This window comes from Pteronotus mesoamericanus, unplaced genomic scaffold, assembly GCF_021234165.1.
Source record: "Pteronotus mesoamericanus isolate MK-2021 breed Mesoamerican mustached bat unplaced genomic scaffold, CSHL_Meso_final contig_52, whole genome shotgun sequence".
NCBI lineage: Eukaryota > Metazoa > Chordata > Mammalia > Chiroptera > Mormoopidae > Pteronotus > Pteronotus mesoamericanus.
The window spans coordinates 317839-341691 of record NW_026555189.1 but is presented as its reverse complement, the minus strand read 5'-3'; the positions used below and the strand labels follow the sequence as shown (position 1 = coordinate 341691).

General features: G+C 50.8%; 1 protein-coding gene across 1 annotated transcript; it reads right to left on the bottom strand.

Moving 5' to 3' along the window:
• Window positions 1-9291: 9291 nt before the first annotated feature.
• Window positions 9292-22303, bottom strand: KCNG4 (potassium voltage-gated channel modifier subfamily G member 4). The gene is made up of 3 exons (XM_054579119.1): window positions 22210-22303; window positions 20288-21050; window positions 9292-10809 (listed from the first exon to the last, which is right to left on the bottom strand). Coding segments are annotated over exons 1-3 (1536 nt in total). The 5' UTR covers window positions 22212-22303; the 3' UTR covers window positions 9292-10038.
• Window positions 22304-23853: the final 1550 nt, after the last annotated feature.

Below are 23853 nucleotides of genomic sequence, written 5' to 3'. Positions count from 1 at the left end.
GGGAGTGGCTTGTCTGACGTGATGGAGGGGTGGGGGCTGCTGCAGATCTGGGCTTGAATAAAACCGTGGTCCTTCTATGTGTTGGCTGTTTTGGGGGGAGGGGTATCCTCTAGCCCTTTTATTGGTGAAGAGAAAAGCCCCACCATGGCCAGCTCTCAGCTGGATCCCCTCATTCTAGCGCTGCTGCTCATTCCAGGGGAGGCTGAGGCTATGTCATGTTGGGTCCAGGCTGTTGGCAGCAGGGGCGTGGGGACGTGTCCTCGGGTGTGATGGACGCTCCAACCTCCCTCCTTTTCCCAGGGCTCAACCTGGGACTCCCTGCCTCTTGCTGAGCAAGCTCCGTGGGCGTGAGCATCCCATGTTAGAGGATGCCTGGGTGGTGTGGGCGTTGTCCCCAGTCCCCAGTCAGGAGGGGAAGCGGGGCCCTGGGCAGACAGCAGCCCCAGGCCCCGTCCTTACGGGCCTCTGGGTTCCTGCAAGTGGGTAGGGCCTGGAGCCCTGCGGCCACGCTGGGGTGAACAGTGTCTCCCACAATTCACGTTTACCTGAAACCTGTAAAAGCGACCTACTTAGAAATGAGGTTTTGCAGATGGAATCAAGTTAAGATGAGGTCAAGTATCCCAGTATTGGGATACTGGGTGGGCCCCGAATCCAATGACTAGGACCCTTGGAAGGAGAGACACGGACACGCAGGGGGCCATGTGAAGAGGGAGGCAGAGATGGACGTGATGCTGCCGAAAGCCAAGGGACGCCTGGAGTCACAAGAAGCCCGTGGAGGGTCATGGATTGGTTTTGCACAGAGGAGGACACTAACAGGGGAATCGGGTAACTTCCAGGAGAGCAGTCGGGGTGGGGGGCAGCGGGAGGGGAGCTGCAGTTCCCGTGCAGGCGGCTGCTTCCCGGCCCTTCAGTCCCGCTCACTGCCTTGGCTGCTGCTGGGTTGGCTTCTGTGACCTTGGACAAAATTCCCAACCCCTTTTATAAAATGAAAACTGAATGATAGAGTTCCTAAAGCTTCCTCCTGGCTTTGATGCTCTCACCTCTGCTCTTTCCTAACTAAGGGCCACCAGCCACTGGAGATGGGAGATGCAGAGGGTGAGAAAGTAGCTGGGGCGGGGCGGGGGGCGGGGAAGAGGCCTCCGGGTGAGAGGACTGAGACAGAAATGTGCAGGTGCTAAGGCTCGGGAGGAGGGGAAGAGGGTCTCAAAAGTCAGTAATCAACTGATTTTGTGTGGTTTTTTTGTTTGAGAAACAGCAAGTTACTGTTTGGTTGCCGTTTCTTTTTACACAATTTCTAAGGCCAACTTTGAAATGATGATCGTTTATGGTTACTTTTTTCAGGGATGGAGAGGATTTTTAAAATGCCCAAGCTGATTAATTAGCCCATTTATTACACATAATTTTCCCCGGGAGATAATTTAAATTGATTTACTTTTTGTGCTGCAGTGGGGACTACAGCTAAATCTAGAAACATACCAACTACTCAAACTGCAGTTTTATGTAATGAGTCTTTTGATATTCATTAATCACATAATCACTGAGTAAACAAGTTACTCAAAATGACATAAACTCTGCTGCATTATGCCAAGTAGGTACTATTTGTCCCCACGTGGCATAAATCTGCCTGTCCAGTCCTTTCCTCCGGTCAGTCCTCACTGCACAATATTCACTCAGGCTCTTTGACTCAGCTTATTATTGCAGAGTGACAATGAACACTGCCTTTCAAATGGAGAGTCCGTTAATGTCTTCTTGGCCTAATCCCCTCTCGGAGAAGCCTAGCCAACACCGGCGTATTTAAATCAGGAGGGGGTGTAATCTAGCTGGGCACAACTCAGAGGCTGCTTCCTCCGGGAAGCCTGTTAGGTTGTTAGGTTCCCAGCAGCTCTGAGCTCTGGCGGTCTCTCCTGGGCCCTGGGCACCCCTTGCACCCTGCTGCCCCTCCCCTGTGTGCGGTCTTCGTCGTGGAGCAGAACTGTGGACCTAGCTCCCACAGGGGCCCCTTACCACCCAGCCAATGTGAGTTGGTCACAAACGTCCAGCGTTAGGAACCGATGAGCTGGTAGGCTGTTGGCAGTCCTCAGTCAGTGACTGTCATCGGCCATGCCTGCGCTCGGCTGCCAGAGGCCAGCCCGTTGTCTGTGTTCGTTCCCTCCTGCAGGGTCTCCCACACAGGAGATGCCGAAAGACAAGCATTGAATGGGAAATGAATGACTTAAAGGTCTCCTCTTTACAGGAGGGGGTTAGAGGGAGGAAAGAGTAACCCTGTTCTAAAATATGGCTTTAGGAGACATTTTGAAAATTTCCACTTTCTTGTGGTCCCTTTTTTTTCTCTGCCCTGTGGAAGCAATCAGTAAGAACGAGAGAAAACTTAGAGCCTAGAGAAAGAGGGTCTGTTCTGTCGGTTGTCACTCTGCTCCATGATTCAATGGTGAAATGACAGTTTTTAAAAAACATTGGATACATGCTAAGATGCTGTGACAAAGCCAAATGCTCTGGCTTTTATTAAAGTTTATTCTTCACAATAGTTCAGAGGTAATCGGTCCTTAGCTGGCTGTCCACCATCCTCATGTCCAGAGGAGCGGGCCTCCTCTTGAAGGAAGTGACACAGAGTTTCCCCACATCTCTCTGTTCACATGCCCACTGGTCCAGACATAGTAACACATCACACCCAGCCGCAGCAGTGGCTGAGAAATGGGTATCCAGCTATGATTCGGGTGGTCTCTATTACTAAAAAGACATACATGAGAATGATACAGGCAGTGGTTAGTGGTCTTTCCCATATGGAGCTGGGAAGGACCGACAGGCTCTCCCCTTAAGGAAGGACCGGGCGATGCAGGGAGCATCACACGGCAAGAAGGGGAGCACAGGCAGGCTCCACACAGTCTACGTGTCCAGCATCACATCAGGGAGCCCTGCCCTCTGTCCCCTCTTGGTCCCTGACCTCACCCCCTTCTCCACCCCATCAGTTCCCCTACTCCAGAGGCACTATAGCTCATGCTGTCCTTTGAAGAACCAAACACATTCCTGCCTCAGGACCTTTGCCCCTGCTGCTCCTTCTTCCCCAAAGCATTTGTTCCCGAGATCCACGTGCCTTGCTCCGTTCACTCTTCCAGGATTCACTCAAATGTCATGACTTAGAAAGTGTTTCCAGGTCACTCTTTACAAAATTGCCACCCCTCACTCTGGCAATCCCAGGCCCCTACCTTGCTTTGTTCCTTGTCTGCTTTGTTCCCCGATGAACCCCCAGTGCCTGGAACAGTGCCCAGCACTATAAAGACTTGTTGATGAATGAATGAAGAATAAATCTGGAAAAAAAGATCAGCATTCCCTGCTGTCGCTGCAGGAGCCCGGCCGCTCAGCAGGCACTCACTCCGACACTCACTCACTCCGACAGACACTCACTCACTCCGACACCCCAGCCCCTTTCCACAGTCGCCCCCTTGCCCAGCGTCCTCCTCTGACCCCCTGGATTTTCTCGCTGGCTTATCCTAGAGGTCTCCGGGGTGAGCCTGGAGTTGGTTAATTTGATGTGAGCACTTGTGTATGCGTCCGAGAAGCTTGACCGGGAGGCAGGTCCAACCTCCTTGTGGACTAGACTGGGTCTGACATGGTGGCTGGTTCACAGCGGGCACTTGGTAAGATGAGGCACGGAAACCTTCCTGGGAAGGGAGGGGCGCTTGCATTTGCTCTCCACCTACTGTGCGCCAGGCCTGCCACTGAAGGTGGACATGGACGGGGGGCGGAGGCTGGTGATTTTTAGACACATTTATAGGACTAAACAATGGTTCGGGATCATCATGAAAAGGAACTCTTTCATTGGCTGGAGTAGGTATCTGCTGGGAAGACCTCATATGCAGACGTCGACCCTGCTCTCAGGGAGGTGCTAATGGATTTGTGTGCACATTTTCTCCATAGAGATTTGCTTTTGCCGTTTGGGTATGGACTCTTATTTCCAGAGTGGCAGGTCACCAGAGCCAGGCTCCTCATCCCACCAGGGCCAGCGGCCAGGGGCTGTCTGGCCCAAGGACACCTTTGGAAGCTTCCCCAGGAAATGAGCACTTTGTGGGGTGCAGGGTGGAAGGGTAGACCAACTGCTACAGTACGCAATCCCCCAGTTTCAGTAGCTTGCACAGAGAAGTTTTTCTCTTGCTTGTTTAGTCCACTGATGCGGGTGATCAGCACGCAGAGTTCAGAACACAGCTGCTTCCATCTTGTGCCTCCATTGCTCTCAGGGCAGCGTGGAGGCCATAACGGTCTCTATTGCACAGCTCGGCTGTGCCATTGTAGCCCAAAACCTCCTCAGAAAATATCTGAATGAGTGGGCCTGGCTGTGTCTCAGTAAAACTTTACTTACAATAACAGGCATGGGGCTGGATGTAGTTTACTAAACTCTGCCTTAGAACCTAATTTCTTGAATCTGCATGCAACTTGGCAGGGTGGGGGACAGGTGGGAGGGAGCCGGTCGAAGATCAGGCAGGGGGTGTTTGCAACGGACCCTTCGGTGGCTGGAGTCCTTTCAACCACATCCCAATGACCAGAACTTCGGCCCTGCCTCCCCCTACCTGCAGGGAGGCTGGAAGAGGAACCATATGTTGACAAGTGCATTGATTGCAACCTCAGAAACCTGTTCAAATTCAGCATCCCTGTGCCCCCATGTATGGTTACTCCCCTTCCTTCCTAGGACTTATCACAAGCTCTAGTTGTCCTGCTTATTTCCTTCCTGACTTATTTGTGGTGTGCCTTCCTAACTCCCACTTCACCTCCACCCAAGCCCTCATGAGCATCTGTCTTGGCAATTACTGTCTCCACTGAGCTAGAACAATGCTGGGCGCATAGCAGGCACGTAAGAAATACTGCCCCAGAGCCCAACGGCAGCCCCTCCTGACTTCTGACTTGGCAGTGGCCCTGGGGTATGTGACCCCTCACCCCTGCCGGCCCCTCACCGGGGCAGGGGGGGACCCTCCCACCTCCTCCCACATACCAAGGTCAGCCCCAGCAGGCTTTGAGATTGTGCCTGCCCCAGAATACCAGAGAAGCCAGAACATCACCTCTAAATATTGTTTAATGTTTCTCTCAGAGTTGGGGGCGGGGTGGCTGGGTGGAACTGCTGAGTCACTGGCGGAGTACAGCGGAAGCCGAAGGAACAGCAAGGTTGGCTAATTTTAGCTCAGGGCACCCGAATTCATTCCCATTTCCTCGGCTTCCTCCCCCTCACAGCAAAGGTGAGTTATGACAGTCACACGTTCTCCATGTGTCATCTAGAGCAGGCTACGCAGAGGCAGGGCTGGGCTCTGTGCAGCCTCGGCCACAGTCGCGTGGACAACGGAGGATCCACGGGGCCCATGGAGACAGCCAGCGGCGTCCCTTAGCTTCAGTCTCTTCTGAACCGACACTGTGTTCCTGGCGGCGCCCCTTGGTTTGATGTCGAATGCCGGATGAGGCAGGCGCTGGGCAAGGAACAGGAGGCAGAGCTGAGGGCACTGGATGGGCATCCTGGCTCTGCCAACCCTGGCTGTGTAAGTCCCCTCCCCGGGCCTCTGTATCCATGACTGAAAAATGGGCGAGTTGGGTCTGGTGGCCCTAAATGTACCTCTAGCTCTAAGAAGCGATGAGGCAGGACTGTCTAAGCTGGCAGAGTAGGGAGAGGGCAAAGCGGGGGGGAAGTCTGCTCCTGGTGGCAGGTGGAAAGAGGTCAGCTGCTCTGAGTCTCAGGGACTAAGTTCATTTTCGAGGCAGACACTCTCCTCACAGAGGTGGCCAGAGGTGACCGCACACACCCAGCCTTCTGTCATGTTCTACCTGGCCCAGCCAGCACTTGCCAACTCTCCTTCCCTTACACACTCTCCACTCCCCTGCCAGTGTTCCCTGGGGTCGCCACCTAAATAAAGGGCTCATATGTCACTTGAGAGAGCATGGGGTCCCCAGAGGTGATATCCAGAGAGGGATACAACCTCACGAATGCAGCATCTGTCTGGGAATTCACAGCCTCAGTCTAAGAACTAGAACACATGAAACATACACAAAATGAGACAGTTCTATTCAAAAGTGGGGGGCATTTTTTTGCATCCAAAATTTCAATGTCATCTACATTAAAGAAAATCTGGGGAAACGTTCAGATCACAGGAGACTAAAGAGATAGGACAAGTAAATGCAACATCCGGTCCTCTGCTGGACCCTGTCCTGGAGGGGAAAAGGCTAGAAAGGATATTGTTATGTTGGTTGACAAAATTGGAACAGACAATAGATTAAATTAAATTGCATTCAAGTTAAATGTGCTGACATAGATAACTGCATGTGGTTTGACAAGAGAATACCCTCATTCTTAGGATCTGCACGCTGAAGTATTTCAGGTTTTTCTGGGTTCTCCACCTGACAGTGAAGGAGCTGGTTTACTTTAGATCTTCCTATCCTTTGATTTTAAGGGAGAGTCATGGATTCCTTTGAGAATCTGATGATATCTCTGGATGCTTTGCGCTTTGAAATAACGTAACACACACATTCTTTGCGGCGTGTCATCTCCAGAGGTCACACACCGTTGTGGAAACTCTGAGCTGGCTTAGTGGATTGAGTGCCGGCCTGTGAACCGAAAGAGTTACCAGTTCAATTCCCAGTTGGGGCACATGCCTGGGTTGTGGTCCAGGTCCCCAGTGAGGGGTATGCAAGAGGCAGCCACATGTTGATGTTTCTTTCCCTCTTTTTCTCCCTCCTTTCACTTCTGTCTAAAAATAAATAAAATCTTAAAGTTCCAAAAGCAAAGGGCATGATATAGTCAATTTACTCTCATATGGTCCGGAAAACCATACTTGTATATATAGTAAAAAAAAATACAGAGAGAGCAAGTGATAAAGCAAATGGGGCAATGTGTTTAAAAAAGAGGTGTATTCAAATGTTCTAGGTACTATTTTTGCCCTTGCAACATTTTTCATGTGTTGGTTTAACATGTTTTTCCAAATAAGATGTTAACAAATCGCTTGCCTAAATATTATTCAATAAGTGCTGCCCATTATTAGCATTTCTATACGAGGAAGGGGAGGCAGGGAGTTTAATGCTGCTGGACAGGGGCAGGCAGCTGGGCGTGAACAGCCCTGTAGCCAGGTGGGGTGGGTAGGAACATGGCAGGCAGCTGGTGGACAGAGACCTCAGTGAACTCCTATTCAAACTCAAACTGCTTGCTGATTTTTGCTAAGGGAGCAATTCTACAGATAGTCAGGGACCATGGTCTGTTTTTCTTTCTCACCTGTCTCCTTGTTTTTTACCTGCCCCTCCGTGGTATAAATTGTTGCAGTGAACTCTGCTTCCCAGAATCAGAGACTGTCCATGCTGAGAAGGACTTTAACCACCATCTCATCTACCATTTCCATGGGATCAATGGGAAAAGGAAGGCCCAGTGAAACCAAGCTCCAGGTCCACTGTTATACAGCGGAGGAAGGGTGAGAGGGGGTACGTGAAATATCCCAAGACAACCCCATTTACTCTGCTCAGGATAGCATGACAGAGTGTTGTTATAATCTTGTCATAAGTATTTTCTTTGAGGGTTTGGGCACTGTTTCAGGTGAGCCTGAGAGCTGCAGCGTCATATGTGCATCACAAAGACAGTGCTACTGGGAACCTGGGTACTTGGCTTGAACTAAATGAACTGGCTCTGTGGCCTCAGGCAGGTCTTTCCCTCTCTGAGCCTAGGTCTCTCCATCTTAAAGTGCAGGAGTTGATTTACTTAAGAAATTTTTATCCTTTTTGCGGGGTCATGCATTCCTCCGAGGATCTGATGAAATCACTGAACCCCTTTTCAAAGCTGTGCACTTTGACATGCATAGTCTTTAGAGGCTCACAGATCCTCTCATGGAAAGTCTGCTTAGACTGTGTTCTGATGGGCTTTCCAGTTACCAATTTATCAAGTCCTAAAAACCATCAAAATAGAGTCAGTTGGTGGAGCCCCATTTACATTGCATTGAAGAATTGACCCATCCATCCCCAAGTCACTTTTTAGGCTCAACTCTGGCTAGGGAGATGTTGAAACAATATTTTAAAGTTACCCCTTGGAGCTATATCTACAATACAACATGAAAATGGCTTGAAGTAAAGGCCATTTGCTCTTTGCCTATAGCTGGAAAATTTCTCCCTTTGGCTGTGGTCACACCCATTGGCCTCAGATAAAACAAGCCCTCTGGGAATCACAAGACTCCTTCCAGCCAATAGGGATCAAGAGACTGCCTAGCAACTCTCAAGTCTCCCTTATGCCATCCAATCAGCAGGATGGAAAATCTGCTCAGAGGCTTGACTAGTCCCCCAGAACATTACTGGGGATTAAAAATAGACCATTTAATTAAGCTCCACATGTGAGTAATTGATTCCAATTTTCCTCTTGTAATTTCATAAAGAATTTCCACTGGGTGTGTACTAAGAAACTATAGAACCTCATAATGTTACTGTTTGGCTTACCGAGTTTTCTTTCAGGCCTTGCACATTTTTGTTAAGGTGCCTGATTTGAGGCACAAAGGAAAACGGAGATGCCGGGATGGAAGCCAGTTCCAGCAACAAGCTGAGCTGGAGTGAGAAGTGGCCGAGTCACTCACGGCAGGTGCCACTGAGACCTCTCCCCGGTGTGCTTTGCTGGGGAACGACAGACAAGATGCCAGAACTTGGCATCACCATGTACAATTAATAACTCGCGGGAGGTGGGCCCTCGTGTCTCACCTGAATTGCTCATTCTCTGTTGCACGCTGGTTTTCCCATACCCCATCCGATCATCACCATCCACCCCTGCAGCCCATCCACATCACTTCTTTCTCTAACGTCCCGTTCCCATTTACCAAATCTTCCAAATCCTCTGCACAGCACTCACAGCCCACCACCTTCTCACCCCAACCCATTTTTCCAACTTCTAAACTTCCCCTCACCCCACCCTTCCGTGTCTCTGTGAAGAGCCTCTGTGAGCCGAGCGCTCGGGACAGACTGCTCTTTCCTCTCTGGGCTCAATGTGCACTGCTTTGATCTCGGATGACTTGGTCCTACATCTGTCTCCTACTCTAGAGGCAAAGGGCCAAACTGTGTTAGCGAATGAATGGGTAAATAAATAGATATATTTAAATATAAGCTGAGGATGTCTACCCTCTGGCATCAAAGGCTTGATCCAGGGGGACAGCGAGGGCAGCTCCTAAGGCTGCACTTCCTTCCGCATTGAAGCTACGCTGCACCTGTCCGTGGTGGCTTCATGGAGGGTGGGAAGCGTAGGTCCCTGCAGCACTGGAAGAGACAGCAGCAGGAAAATCCTCTCAAGGAGCCCCACACAGCCCCACAAGAGTTAGCCTCTGTCAAGGCCAAGGACTGGGTAATTGGAAATGTCCCACCAGGAGTCCAGTTGGCCAAGGCGGTCCCGCTGTGGCTGGCAAATGGCACTCCTGCCCAGGTCCCAGGCGACTCAGGAAGGATGGCAGACTTGCAGCCACTGCGCAATTTGATGCAAAGAGGCCAATGATGCCTTCTCAGTAAGACCTTCCAGAGCTGGCGGAGGGCGGCTATGTTAGGAAAACCACTGGTGGTGGTGAGCAGGAGGAGGAGGTACTGATTCCTGCCGGAACCCATGATAGGGCTGGGTGGGGAGATCTGAGCAGATAGGTTTGCGGTGACTGGACCATCCAGCTCCTGGTGCTGGGGCGGCCCAGGAAAGAGGGTCTTTGGGTAGGAATGGAATTCTGAAGGCTCAGTTCCGCAGGAGTATAGAATCCAGCTTGGGATGTTGAAAACCCTTCTGGGAAGGAAATGAGAATGGAGACTGACCTAATCCAGCAAAAGCTCAGGGACGGGCAGGGAGACAAGACAAGACAAGCGACATAGATAAGGCCAGCCTGGACTGTGGTGGCCGCGAGGGTCAGGAATCCCTACCACCCCATTTTTGGCCTTGAGCCCCTCTTAGCTTCAGGAGCTGCCCCCGAGCTCTAGAAATGCACCACCGTAGGGTCTACGCCTGCCGTTCTCGCGCTCACGTCAGCTGAGAGCGGTGGACTGGAGAGTCCCGGAGTGCTCATGGGGGGTTTTGAATTAAATGTATTTGACAGGGGAGTCGGGTCCCTCCAGGATCAGGTCATCCACGTCACTCAGGAGTTCGTGTTCACTGGCTGTGCTGGCTTTTTGCAGGCTGTGGAGGCGGGCCTGGAGCTGTTCTTGCTCCCTCTTGAGCTCCAGGTAGGAGTGTGAGAAGGTGTGGAAGATGGACGTGGCTGGGAAGGCCATGATGAGGATCCCACTCAGGATGCTGCTGAGGGCCACCACCTGGCCTGGCACGCTGCGCGGGACCATGTCCCCATAGCCCACCGTCGTCATGGAGATGATGGCCCACCAGTAGGAGGCCGGGATGCTGGTGAACTCCAGGACCCGCCCGGACTCCTTCTCGGCCACGTAGACCAGAGGGGAGAAGAGGGTGATGGCCACACCCAGGAAAAGGAGAAGCAGGCCGAACTCACGCGTGCAGCGGCGCACGGTGAGGCCCAGCGTCTGCAGCCCCAGCGAGTGGCGGGCCAGGCGCATCACATAAAGGATGCGCAGTGCCCGCAGCACACGCAGAACCAACCCCACCTTCTCCAGGTAGGAGCTCCCGCCCGGCCTGTCATTCTCCTCCTGGGGCTCCTCAGACACCGCCAGGGACACATAATAGGGGAAGATGGCCAGGATGTCGATGATGTTCAGAGGCCCTTGGAAGAACTGGCACTTGTTCCGGGCCTGGACAAACCGCAGGCAGAACTCCAGGGAAAACCATGCCACGCAGACGGTCTCCACAATGAAAATGTAGTAGCACTTCTGAGAGCACTCACCCTGGAGAAGCAACAAAACACAGGGAAGAGTGGGTGGGCAAAAGCACTGGAAATGGGGGGAGATAACCATGCCAAAAAGTGATTCCATGTATCTCTATCGATATTGATATCAATAGACATATATGGAATATGTGGAATATCAATGTTGAATATTGATATTGATTCCATTTATACATATTAAATACAGTCTCTATATATTCTATATGTACTATATACTCTCTCTTTATTCTATATATTATCTATCTCAATTGAGCTGTGCTATAGACTTAGTTGTCCACCAAACCCCCTCCCCTTAAAAAGGTTTATTTATTTATTTTAGAGAAAGCAGAAGGAAAAAAGAAATATTGATGTGAAAAAGAAACATCAACTGGTTGCCTCCCACATGCACCCCAAAAAGGGATCGGACCTACAACCTAGGCATAAGCCCTGACTGGGAATCGAACCAGCAACCTGAGGTTCATGGAACAACTTTCCAACCAACTGAGCCATGTGACCAGGGCCCCCTTTATACGTAGTTATCAAGTTGTGCTTGGGCACAAGGCTGGTCAGCTACACCAGAAACCATCTTTCCAGTCTCCCTTACAGCTAAGTGTGGCCAAATAACCAAGTCCTCACCTGTGGAATGTCAACATATATGATGCATGCCACCTCTAGTTCCAGAACTTACAATATTGGTGTGAATTCCTGCACACTCTTTCTCCCCATGAGCCAGGACAACCCATTTGGCTCTGCAACCCAACTTAGAACCAGCAGATTGAACCAACACCCCAGGGGCAGATGGAGTATCAGGGTAGGGGAAAAAAAAATCTGGGTCTCAGAATGAGAGCTGCTCACTCACCTTGATTCCCATTTATGGAGAAATCAGTTTCTATTTTGTTTAAAGCCATTCTATCTTGGGACCTCTTTGTTATAGCAGCAAACCTTCACTGTTCCCGGTAGATGCCCCTCTTGTGTACCAGGCACTGCTCTAGTGCTGTGACTTATGCCCCACAGTGATGCCAAGAGCGTGCGGCACAACCTCACTTTATGACCCCAGACACAGTCTGAGCAGTGAAATGACTTGCCTGACCTCACATACGTAGTAGATGGTCTCTCAGCCACTAAACTCTTTTTCGTAACTTCTTTGCCTGACATCCCTTGTTTATTGATCCAAGAAAAATATGTAAAGGATTCACCCTGTACCAGGGCCTGAGTGAGGCTCTGGGTGGGGCAAAGTACTAGAGAAGCAGACGTTTCTGGGGGTTGGCAGACTAGTGGGGCAGAGAGGGCTCTCACTTCCCTAGAAAGGCCCTGGGGCATGGATTGCAACTCTGTGCACAATTGTCTGGTGGGGCTGTTGTGGATTCATTGTCCTGCCATTCCCACTCCCTGCCTCTGACTTCTAACAGAGTCGCGCCTGCCCCTCAGCTACTCAAAGCATGGTCCTCAAACCAGAAGCATCTACCTCCCCAAGGAGCTTGTTAGAAACACAGAATCTTGGGCCCTACCCTATCCCTGAAGAATCAGAATCTGCATTTTAACAAGGCCCCCATGTGTTTTTTTTATGCATGTTAAAGGTTGAGAGGCTCAGGTCCCCTGCAGTGGTTCCCAGCCTTGGCTGCACAACGGAATCACCTGGGGACCTTTGGAAAAAAATCCCAGTGTCTGGGCTGGGACTTCAGAGATTCTGTTTAATTGATCTAGGTTTGAGCTTGAGCAGTAGAATTTTCCAGAAACCTCATAGATGATTCTAATGTGAAGCCAGAGTTGAGAACCTTTATATATATGAACCTGAGGAAATTCTCCAACTCACTGGGAGGTCTTTGCCACGCCTGCACCAGTTTGCTTCAGGATCCTGGAGGGCTCAGGAGTTTAGGATCCTGATTCACCAATCCTGCTACAAATTTGCTGTGTGATGAAGCAGTATATATTTATTTATTTATTTATTTATTTATTTATTTATTTATTTATATGATGGATGAGTAAACGAATGACCAAAGCCAGTTGCCTTGGTGAAAAGCAGAATGTTGACAACTGCAATTTTCTTTGTATTAAAAGGCTCTGCAGTGGAAAAAGAAATTATTTCCAGTGCCTGAGCCCCTAGGAATACTAAATTGAAACGTCCTTTATGTCTGGCCACTGGAGGAAGAGAAGCAGACTGGTCTGTTCCACTGTCTGCCCGTTCAGGGCTGGGCAGCTTTCTCCCTTGACCTGTATCTGGTCCGCTGAAGGGGTGGGAGGCGGTGGGAGTGCTGCTGATGGTGTGGAGTCTGCGACCCAGATTCAAATCCCACACCTCCGCTTACTCAGGCATGTCACTCAGCCCCTCTGGACTTCCGGTTCTCTGCCCTGAAGGTTGCTGTAGTGAGTGGAGGCATGAGAGAAGCAGGAAGCTCCTGAAGGCACATTATACCTCAGAGTATCTTTATGAGATACTAGGAGACTGGTCACCTAGAGTAGCCTGACGGGTTAGTTTAAGGGTAACAATATCCTCCTATTGCTGATTTCTGCAGGAACCTGAGGAAGTTCTCCAACTCACTGGGAGGTCTTTGCCACGCCTGCACCGATCTGCTTCAGGATCCTGGAGGGCTCAGGAGTTTAGGATCCTGATTCACCAATCCTGCTACAAATTTGCTGTGTGACGAAGCAGAAGGCACTGCCCCTCTCTGTTCTCCAGTTTCCAATGAAGAAACTGGAGCAGAAATAGTGTTTTTCAAAGCTGAATTAGAACCCTCTGCATCAGAATCTCCCAGGGTGTTTGTTACAAATGCAGGTTCTTGGGCATCTGGAAGTTTTTCAGACTCCAGGCTAGATTCTCTTTACAAGGCCTCTTCATCATTGACATTCTGGGAGCTTGTCCCCTGATTTAAGAGCCTGTGGTTGCTGGGAATCACTGTTACAGGCCCATGACCCGAGAGCTCAGCAAAGTGACTCCTGAGAGCTCTGTAGGTCCCCCTACTGCCTCTGGTGCTGGTGTTTGGATATTCAAGGCATGCGCCAGCCCACTCCTTCCTGCGGCCTGGCCTGGCTGTCCTGGCCACCTCCTCACACTGCAGCAAGCGCCCTCTCTGCCGACTCACCCCCTGCACGGCCACCCTGCTCTGCATCCTTAAACCGACTTCCAGCCCTGATCCCCAGAGGAACGCCCCGTTAGCCGCCGGCCTTGGGGCAGCGGGGATTTATGGGGCTCCAGCTAAGAAAATAATTCCCAAACCAGCCCATATCTGAAGAAAAATAGACAGGGAGGAAAGAAATGTTACTTTTTTCTCTTTGAGGAAGTTTCCAGTTGCATTTTGTAAGTGGGGTGACCAACCCCTCCGGGTTTGCCCAGAACTTTCCGGATTTGAGCCTGGAAAAATCACCCAGATCACCAGAACCCCCCTCGGTCCTGGGCAAACCAGGATGGCTGGTCACCCTGTTAGTGGCCCTTGTCATCAGGCAGATTGAGGTGTGCCCTGTCTCCCCCAGGCAGTGAAGAGGAACGTGAGTCAGCCTGAGGAGTCCGGAGGCGTGAGCAATGCAGCCACATGGACAGACAAGACGTGGGGCAAGATGAGCCATATGGACATCTCCATTTATGTCAAGTTCAAGAACAGGCAAAACAGGATGATGTTGTCCAATCATCTAGAGTGGACAACATCATCCAAACAGTATCTGCCTCTGGGTGGGTAGGGATTGACTATGAAGGGACATGAGAGAATTTTCTGGGCTGATGGGGCTATCCAGTTGTTATACTGAACAGCTAAATACAGTGTGCATTTCAATGCTTATAAATTTTACTTACAAAACTGTAAAATAAAATTACAATGAATGATAATGAGCAACTGCAGTAGGGAGCGGGTGGAGAAAGAACAAGAATGGCAGATGTGGACAATTGCAGAAGCTGAGTCATGGGTACTTGGGGTGCATTATGTTATTCTGTTTACTGTAAATGCCTGAAATTTTCCATAATGTAGAGTTAAAAAAAAAAAAAACCCAAAACTGGGTCAGGTCCTGGCTGGTGTGGCTCAGTGGATTGAGTCCCAGCTTGTGAACCAAAGGGTCGCCAGTTCAATTCCCAGTCAGGGCACATGCCTGGGTTGCAGGCCACGTCCCCAGTAGGGGGGCATGCGAGAGGCAACCACGCATTGATGCCTCTCTCCCTCTCTTTCTCTTTCTTTTCTCTTCTCTCTAAACATAAAAAAATTTAGAAAAATAAATAAAAAATTTAAAAAACTGGGTCAGAAATCAAAACCACAGTGTGAGACTACTCCACACTCACTAGGATGGCTATAATTCTAAAGACAAAATAGCAAGTGTTGGTGAGGATGTGGAGAAATTAGAACCCCCACACATTGCTGGTGGGAATGGGAAAGGTACAGCTGTTGTGGAAAACAGGTTGGTCGTTCCTCAAAGTTAAACATACATTTGTTATCTGACCCAATAACTCCACTCCTGGGTATATACTTGAAGGAACTGAAAACAGGCATCCACACCAAAACTTGTATATGAACATCCGTAGCAGCATTATTCATAATAGACCAAATGTGGAAACAACCTAAAGGCCCATCAACTGAAGAATGAATAAAAAAACTTTGGTGTATTCTTAAAATGGAATATTATCCAGTCATAAAAAAGGATGAAGTATTAAAAAAGAAAAGGGATCAAGTACTGATTACGCTTCAATATGGATGAACCTTGAAACCCTCATGCTCAGTGAAAGAAGCCAGACACAAAAGGCCAGATATTGATTGTATGATTCCATTTATATGAAATATCCAGAAAAGGCAAATCCATGGAGACAAAAAGTACGTTTGTGGTTGACTGGGTCTGGAGTTTTGGGGGAGTAGCTAATAGTGTGTGCAGGGTTTTGTTGGGGTGGGGGTGGTGATAAAAATGTTCTGAAATAATTGCTAGATAGTGGTGGTGTTTGTACAGCTGTATATACTGAAACCCACTGATCTATGCACTTCAGAAGGATGAACATTATAGGGTGTGAGCTGTATCTTAATAAGAAAGAAGCCAGGGTATGAGTTTGAAAGGTCAGTCCTGGGTGAGGAGGCAGTAAGGGGGTCCTGCAACCTTGCCCCCACTTCTTCCCCAAAGTTCCAGAGCAGAGCTGCTCTGAAGGGCTCTGGGGTCACAGAGCAAGCAGGACCTTCTGAGGGCAAAGCCACTGTCCCTGGAGGTCCATCTGGACCGGCTGCCTAGCAGACTGCTGCAGGTTCAGTGAGGGCTGGTCCTAGAAGTTCCATCTGGGAGGGACTCAGGGCCGAATTCTTGACCTTGAAGCTTCCCAGTGCCCTGCCGTCTCTCACAGCGGTGCCTGCCAGCTCCCCCTTTGGGACTATGGCCAAATTCAGCCACTTCACACCTCCCATTAGCTTGGTGCTGGTCCCAGAGCTCCATTCAGCAGCTCAGGCCTCCCTCCCTCCCTCCTGCCTGCCTGTGATTTCCCCCATTTGTGCCTCTGGCCCTGTCCTTGGGTCTGGGCTGATTATTCTGACACTTTTCCAGGCTTGGCTGTGCTGATTCATTCCTCTTCCTGGCTTTTCCCTTCCTCTCTGCCATCTCTTGCTTCCTTTATGACCCTTCCAGAACTCTCTCCTGACTCCCCCCTTGCCTTGAGCGGAAGCCTTCCCTCTCCAGGCCTTCCCCTTCCCCTGCCCTCCCTCCTGCCAACCACCCCAACTCCCCGACCCTGCAACGAGGGACTCTGAGAGTGCGCGGAGCCAAGCAGATGGGGACCCGGAGATGGGGAGCAGGACTGGCCTAGAGGAAGAGCGTGACCTAGAGGCTCAGGAAAGGTGGGCCCCTTCCAGGAAACGGGGAGAGCTTCTTGTTGGCCGAAACATAGGGACACTCAGCTGGGGAGAAAAACCCCAAAACAAAAAACCAGGTTAAGAAGAATTCCCTAGAGCAATGACCAATATCACCCAACACAGAGAAGCTACAGAAAGCAGGCGATTCTCCAGGCAGCTGATCTGTGATCCAGGAAAGGGACAGAGTGGGAGGAGGAGCCGGCTCCAGCACGAGGCTTTTGATCAAAGGCGGGAGGGAGAAGCTGCAGCCCAAAAGTTGAGCTGCACCCCCATGAGAAGGGCATTGGTCATATTCCCAAGGGGAAGCTGCCAGGCACTGCTCTGAGAGATAGAAGGGCGTGGGGAAAGCTCCAAGGTCAAGAATTCGGCCCTGAGTTGCTCCCTGACAGAACTTCTATAACCAGCCCTCGCTGAACTCTACCAGCTCCCCCCGGGACTGTGGTCCCATTCATCCACTTCTCACCTCCAGTGGGCCCCCTGCTGGTCCCACAGCTCCATCTGGTGGTTCAGGCCTGCGTCCCTCCCTCCCTCTCTCCCTTCCTCCATCTTGCCTGTGATTTCCCCCGTTTTTGCCTCTGGGCAACCTGCTACAGGTTCAAGGGGTCCCCAGTAGTTCCACTTGGTCTTTTAAAAATCTCTCTGTGCCCTTTTTCCCAGCCCTGCAACTTAGCAAAATGCCTAAACCACAGTACAGAATGTGAGGGACAGTGAGAAGCAGGGCCCCCGCTGTCCCACCCAGAGCCCCGCTCCGCCCCGTGGCTCTGTGACCGCCCGGGGCACTGTGCACAGCTGCAACCTGGTGCGTGCATCGGGCAAACCTCTGGGACAGAAGTAGAATCTAAAGTGGGAAGAGAAATAAGTGAACGCTGCCAGGCAGATAGAGCAGGTTTGTGCCTGTACTTGGCCCCACTGAGTCCCCAGCACAGAGTAGGTCCTCAGGGAAGATCTATTGATTTCATGAAAGATGGTGACAGGCACTGGAAACAGAGAGGACAACTGAGTCAACTGGCCTCTGACTTTGCTGCTGCCATTTGGGTTCTATGGAGCGGAGAGAGAAGGTGATGAGCAAAGGAGATGAGCAGGTGGGAGGGGTGTGAGCTGAGTCCTAAAGGGTGGGTGAAAACAGCGAGCTTCCCTCTGTGCCGGCACATGAGAAATTAGGTTATTTAATCTTACCGTTACCCTCTGAGTAGGTGTTGTCATTATCCACTGTGATAGGCGAGAAAACAGGAGCACAGAGAAATAGAGAGACTCACCTAAAGGCCGAGCCAGGTAGGGCCAGAGCTGGGATTTGAACCCAGGACTAGCAAAATAAAGATTCTGGCTCCTTTCCAGGATGAGATACTGTCTGTCTGCGGCTATTGGGATATCCCAGTAACAGTAAAGGGGAAGGAAGAGGTCAAGAGAGGAGGAATGAGTGTTCAGCTGCGGCTGGCAGTGACCTTCAGCCACCCCCAGAGGGAGGGAAAGTGCTCTGACGAGTAGAAGTGCCCGGCAAGGGCTGAAGCCGTGTGGAAGGGCACTAGAAATGCATGACAGAGCTGACAGTCTTTGCAGAGGCCTTGGGCAGAGGGGAGCAGAGAATGTGGGAGATTGCAGCCTTCATTACCAAATGGATGGATAAACAAACTGTGGCGGAGCAGACAGTGGAGTACTATTCAGCCACAAAAAGGAGTGAGTACTGACACACGCTATAATGTGGATGAACCTCGAAAACATTATGCTGAGTGAATAAAGCCAGAGCAGCCGGCCAGCATGGCCAGCATCCACAGCCCATTCGCTGAATTGCTGCTTTCAGCCGATATCCCTGGGGGCAAATATGGAAGACCAGGAGCTTGCGGTGGGGAAGGAACACCATCTTTTTATGTAAATGTAAGGACATGGTCTTGAAAGAACAAAGACAGCCCTGTCCTCAGTCTCCTGGCTCTCTAAGTTATTATTATTGAAGCAGAAATAGACACACATACTTTGAGGCCTGTATCTCCCAGCCTCCCCAGACAGCACGAGGAAAGGCGATTTCCCAAGGTGACATCCCTCTTATCCCAGGAGCAGGGATGACAGCCTGATTGCTCCGCTCAGACTCGGGGCTGCCTGGCTCTGCGGCCTCCTGTCCACCTCTGATTTGACTTTCCGAGTTCCCATTAAACCAAGCTTGGGTTCATACCCTGGTTCATACCCTTTGGGTTCATACTCGAAGCAGCAGGCTTTGAAAAGTCCTTGTCCCTCTGCCCAGTCTAAATCCTGGCTCCCTGGAAATCCCTAACAGGAACAGGCTGGTGGAAATCCAGGGGTCCTTCCTCAGTTGCTGGGACCAAGGACACCCTCTGAGATTGGGGGCCAAAAGCCATTTATTTTGTCCCAATCTTTTTACTTCAGTGCCCACGTGTAAATATTTCTGTGAACGAGCAGGATCTTAAATCACATGCTATCGTGCTGAAGAATGAAAACAATGCCTACAATTGGGGCTATAGTCCTCTATGGGGAGAAAAAGCTGTTTGAAAGTCTAACATTTTGGTTGGTTTGCTTTAGGACTAAACATTTATAAGCTGGGTGAGATACATCTTACCCAACAAATAATTGTTGAGAGCCTACTCTGTGTGAGCAACTGGCTGGTTCTCCATTTAAGTGCTTTCTATCTGGAAAGTTCTCTGATCCTGCCATATTGCCCTGGAATACATCTTTAAGTGAAGGGAATTTACATTGACTGACAATGGCTATGGGTCACATACAAGGTGCACTGTCTTATGTATGTGTTTCATTTTGGGCTCCTTCCATGTACCCATGAGTTAGGGTGATGGGGAGCCATGGAGGAGTTGTAGAACTGGGCAGGAGCAACATTTTAAATTAGTTTGAAGTTCTAAAATAACCTTCCCAACAAAATTTTAGGTTCTTATCTCATTTCTCAGCTCATCTGACTCCCTGGTGGGGAACAGGGGTAGGATCTCCATAGCTCCTGGAAAGAGAGTAGAGGAGTAGGCAAGACAATTTTTTGCTCTGGCCTTCTGGGGCAGCGTCACTTAGAAGTTAACTTATGCCTCAGTTCCCTACCCAGAGAAGCTTGGGAGCGAAGCAAGAAGAGGAAAACCGAGGACAGAGTCTCTCCGCCACGTCGGCACATTTACTCTATAGCTGTCAGAAAGCTAAATGCCCTGGGCCTCAGTTTCTTCATCTGAAAACGGAGTTGGGATGCCCGCTGAGTGATGGCTTGAGAAGGCAGGGGAGTCTGGCCTGGCATAGTGCATGGCGCAGAATATTGCTCAATAAACCCCATAATGAGCGTGCCTTGAATGTGTAGAACTCTACTCATTTTATGGAGAAGGAAAGTGAGGCTCAGAGAAATGAAGCAAATTGCCAGTGGTCACAGAGCCAGGAGCCGTGAGGTTGGACTTGCCGGGCCTGCTAAGAACAGGGGTGGCTTTGTCAATGTCCAGGGTTCACTATCAGAGGCAGGGCCACCTCGTGACTTTTGTGGGGCCCAAGGTACTTTGGCCTTTGTGGGCTTCTTCCCCACAAAAGGATATTTAAAATTCTCTTTTATGATTGCGTTGGTCTAAAAATAAATATAATCCATGCTGGATAATATTCATTTTTTTCTTCCTTCTTTTCAAAGACATTACAGTGTTTTCATGAGCCCTAAGTCTTATGGGCCCTGGGCACAGTGCCCGATGGAGAAATGAACACTGGTCAGAAGCCACTTACCTTGTCCTCCTCGGCCCTCAGGTCGGGCATGGTGCTGACACACAGGCTGACCGCTGTGGTAGCCACGAAGAGGATGGACAGACAAGCAAAGACCTTCCCGGGCAGTCCCGACTGCGGGTTTTCCACCATCTCCCGCAGCCAGTTCATGAAGAGCCCCCAGCGCGAGGTGTCCGTGGCAGGGCCGCACGCCTCCCTCCGCCGCTGCAGGGCCTCCTCCCTGCGCAGCTCGGCCAGCTCCTCCAGCGTCTTCAGCAGTTTCCGCAGGCAGCATTTCTCCAGGTTGGCTTCCTCGATCCCCCAGTAGGCCAGCTCCTCCTGGAAGGACAGCACGCACATCTCCCGCAGGAGGGCCAGCTTGCCGGCTGCCAGGAAGCTCACGATCATCCCGAAAGCGCTGGGGCTCCTGTCGAAGAAGAACTCCTGGTTATCCTCATCGTAATCGTCGCAGAGCTGCGCGATCTCCTCCTGGTTCCGGCAGAACTTGAGCTTGCTCAGGCGGCTCAGGGGAAACTCGTCCAGCGTGCTCCAGGGAAGAACGTACCTCCTGCCCCCGACGTTCACCAGGATCTCCTTCTTCAGGTCTGCCGTCGGGGAGGCGTCCAGCGCGCCCACCTTCCGCGCCCGGCGGTAGTAATGACCCTTGATGGGCGGCGGCTCCACGGAGCCGGGCAAGAGCTGACTCAAAGGGCTGCAGGAGCCGGAGTGATGATGCCTGGGATGCAGGCCCCTGACTCTGGTGGCTATGGGCATTGCCGTAGATGTCCTGGCACCCACGGGGAAAAGAGCAAGAAAGCGGGAGAATTCAGTCTCAGGGCAGAGTCCTACATGTCCCAGATGTTTTCCCAGGCTTGCTTTCCTGCCACTGTATCTGCATTATTCGTTGTTTTTTTTTTTTGTTTTTTTTTTTAACATTTCCTCTAACACAGATTTATTGGGCACCTACCACACACCTGGGATCTATCAATGAACAAAAGGAGACAATGCCATCCCTTCCCGGCGAAGCGCACACTTATTTCAGCAGAACTCCCTGCAGTACACATTATGCGGACTGGGACTTAGGGAACTCAGTCCTGAGCTGGATGAGTCAGAACTGTGCCACTTTCAGGCTGTGTGGCCTGGGGCATGTACCTTAACCTCTCTGATCTCAGCATCATTCCTTCCATGACAAAACTTGCACCAACCTTGCAAGGTACAGTTGGTAAAAACAGAGCTTAAGTGTGTAAGAGGTTCTCAAGTTCACTGCCAGGTTCTGACACTTTATGGGCTGCCAGCACAGGTGGATTACCCGGCCACTCTAAACCCTCTGCTTCATCTATCCAGCTGGGGTAGTTTGAGTAGCATGGGGCACAATGAGGGTTACATGCAGTAATTAATACACATGAAGTGTATATTAAGAACACTTCTAGATGCTCCTGACAAGCCAGGCACCTCGTAACTCATCTCAACAACCCCATGAGATAGACATTAATGTTTCCATTTTACAAATGAGGAAACAGAGGCCCAGAAAGGTTAAGTGAGGAGAAATGTGACCATGCTTAGCATGGCATCTGACGCTCAGGAGAAGTTCCACAATGGTCACCTTGTCCCCCTTGTTTGCTTTCTCATTTGGAGGATTTTACTCTCCACGACAGCGTTCCTCCCTGTTCATTGGGTGCTTGTCTCAGTCACCCTTGCTATGTGACCTTGAGCCAGTCACTCCCCATCTCTGGGCCTCGGTCTTGTCATTTGCAAAATGGGAGGGACTCTAATGCTTTCTCCATTTCAGACTTATTTGGGGCTCCTGATTTAGAATAGCATTTTAGATTTTGCCCATGCCCTTTGGAAAATCACCTCTATAACCGTGCTCATCCTCAGCCTCCTGCAACCATTTTCTATGCTATTCATTGGAGCCAGAGCTGTTTCCAGAGCATCTATAACCTTACATTCCAAGAGGCGCTCCAATCAAGAGAAACACTCAGCTGCTGAATGGAAACAAAAGTTCCTCTCCATTTCAGAGCCAGTTGGATTCCGGCAGACAGCGAAGAGTTGAATCACAGCCTATGCATTTCACACTTGCTCCCCATGCAACGGTAGGCTATTCTGCATGCATTACTTCGTTTACAATGTATGGTCAGGGGAAGATGAGCAGCCTGTAGAGAGAAGAGTATTCTGAAATTCAGGGAGCCCTTCCCGCGTGTTTTTTCTTCCTGATCCCAAAACACAAGACCCAGAGAGCTGAAGTGACTCATCCAAGGTCACACAACAAATCCAAACCCAGCACAGGACTCTATCTCCCAGACTGGGGCTCTTCTTAGAACCCCCAAAACTGTACTTTCTGCAGTCACTGAAGAACCCCAATTTTGCAATCCACGCCCCGCCGCCCTGCCCAAAACAGCTGGCACACAAAGCTCTTTGCAGGGCACGGGAAAGGTAGTCACTTAAAACAGCACGTTGGCCAAGGATGTGTCAATGTCCTGCCAACGCCCACCCCTGCAGCAAACACTAACTTCTTCCCCAAAGTTTAACTCACCCTCCTGTCTCTGGGAGCCTGTTTCCAGCTGTGACTCTGCCAGGCAGGAGGAACCCATGTCTCGAAGTCCCAGGAAGAGATGGGCTTGTGGTAGAAATGAAGCGAAATTTTAAATATCTCAAACAGCAGTTTCTGGCATAGTTAGTTTCCAACCTTTCTTCCCTTGTCTCCTCCAGAAACCCGAAATTCATTCATTCTGCATCTCTCTCTCCAGCAGCTGCAGAACAGCCCTGGGGGAGTGGGGTGGGGATTTTAAGAGGACCCGGAAGCCCCTTTCCCCATGAGAGGCAAGAGTCTGAGGGGTCCGTGCTAGGAGGGAGCGGGGCCAGCTGTCCTGCTTCAGTTCCGGGCTCTGCACTCCGTGTCCCTCGTGTCCCTCGGGGACAGCCAGTGTGGTCCTGCAAGGGGCGGGGTGGGGGAGGTGGGGAGGAAGGGGTTGGAGAATGGGAAGGGCTTAGGAGTAATCTCTCAATCAGCCAGGCAGCAAGCCGGAGCAGCGGCAGCCGCTGCTCTGCCAACCGCCTTAGGAGCAAGGAGAGCTGTCCTCCCCTCCCTTCCAAGGAGGAGCATAACTCGGAAGAAACAGGGGATAACTTGGGGCCAGGGCACCAGCAGCTACCTGCCCCTGGAACCCTGGAGGCTCCGTGGGGTATGCTGGTGCTGGGCAGGTGTTCAGCTAGCACCTGCAGGAGGAACTTTTTGCTGCTTTGAACCAGCCCAGGTCTGGGACAGGTTCAGAGAAGCCCAGCCTCCCACCACAGGGTGGGAGTTCTGGGGGCTGCATGATGGACCAGGAAGAGGTGTGAGCCTGGGATCACATGCCCCTGGATCCCTGGCTCCAATGTGAACAGCTGGGTGACCTTGAGTGGGTGACTTAGTACCTCTGAGCCTCATTTTTCTTGTTTGTAAAAAATATGAGAATGGGGGGAGGGGTCACAGCAGAAGCCACAGAGCAAGCCCCTTCTGTGGCTTTGGCTGGTGTGGTCACAGTGAGGAGGCAGAGGCATAGTTTCCAGGGCCTGTGTCCTGGCCTCGGCTCTGCACTGCCCTGCTCTGT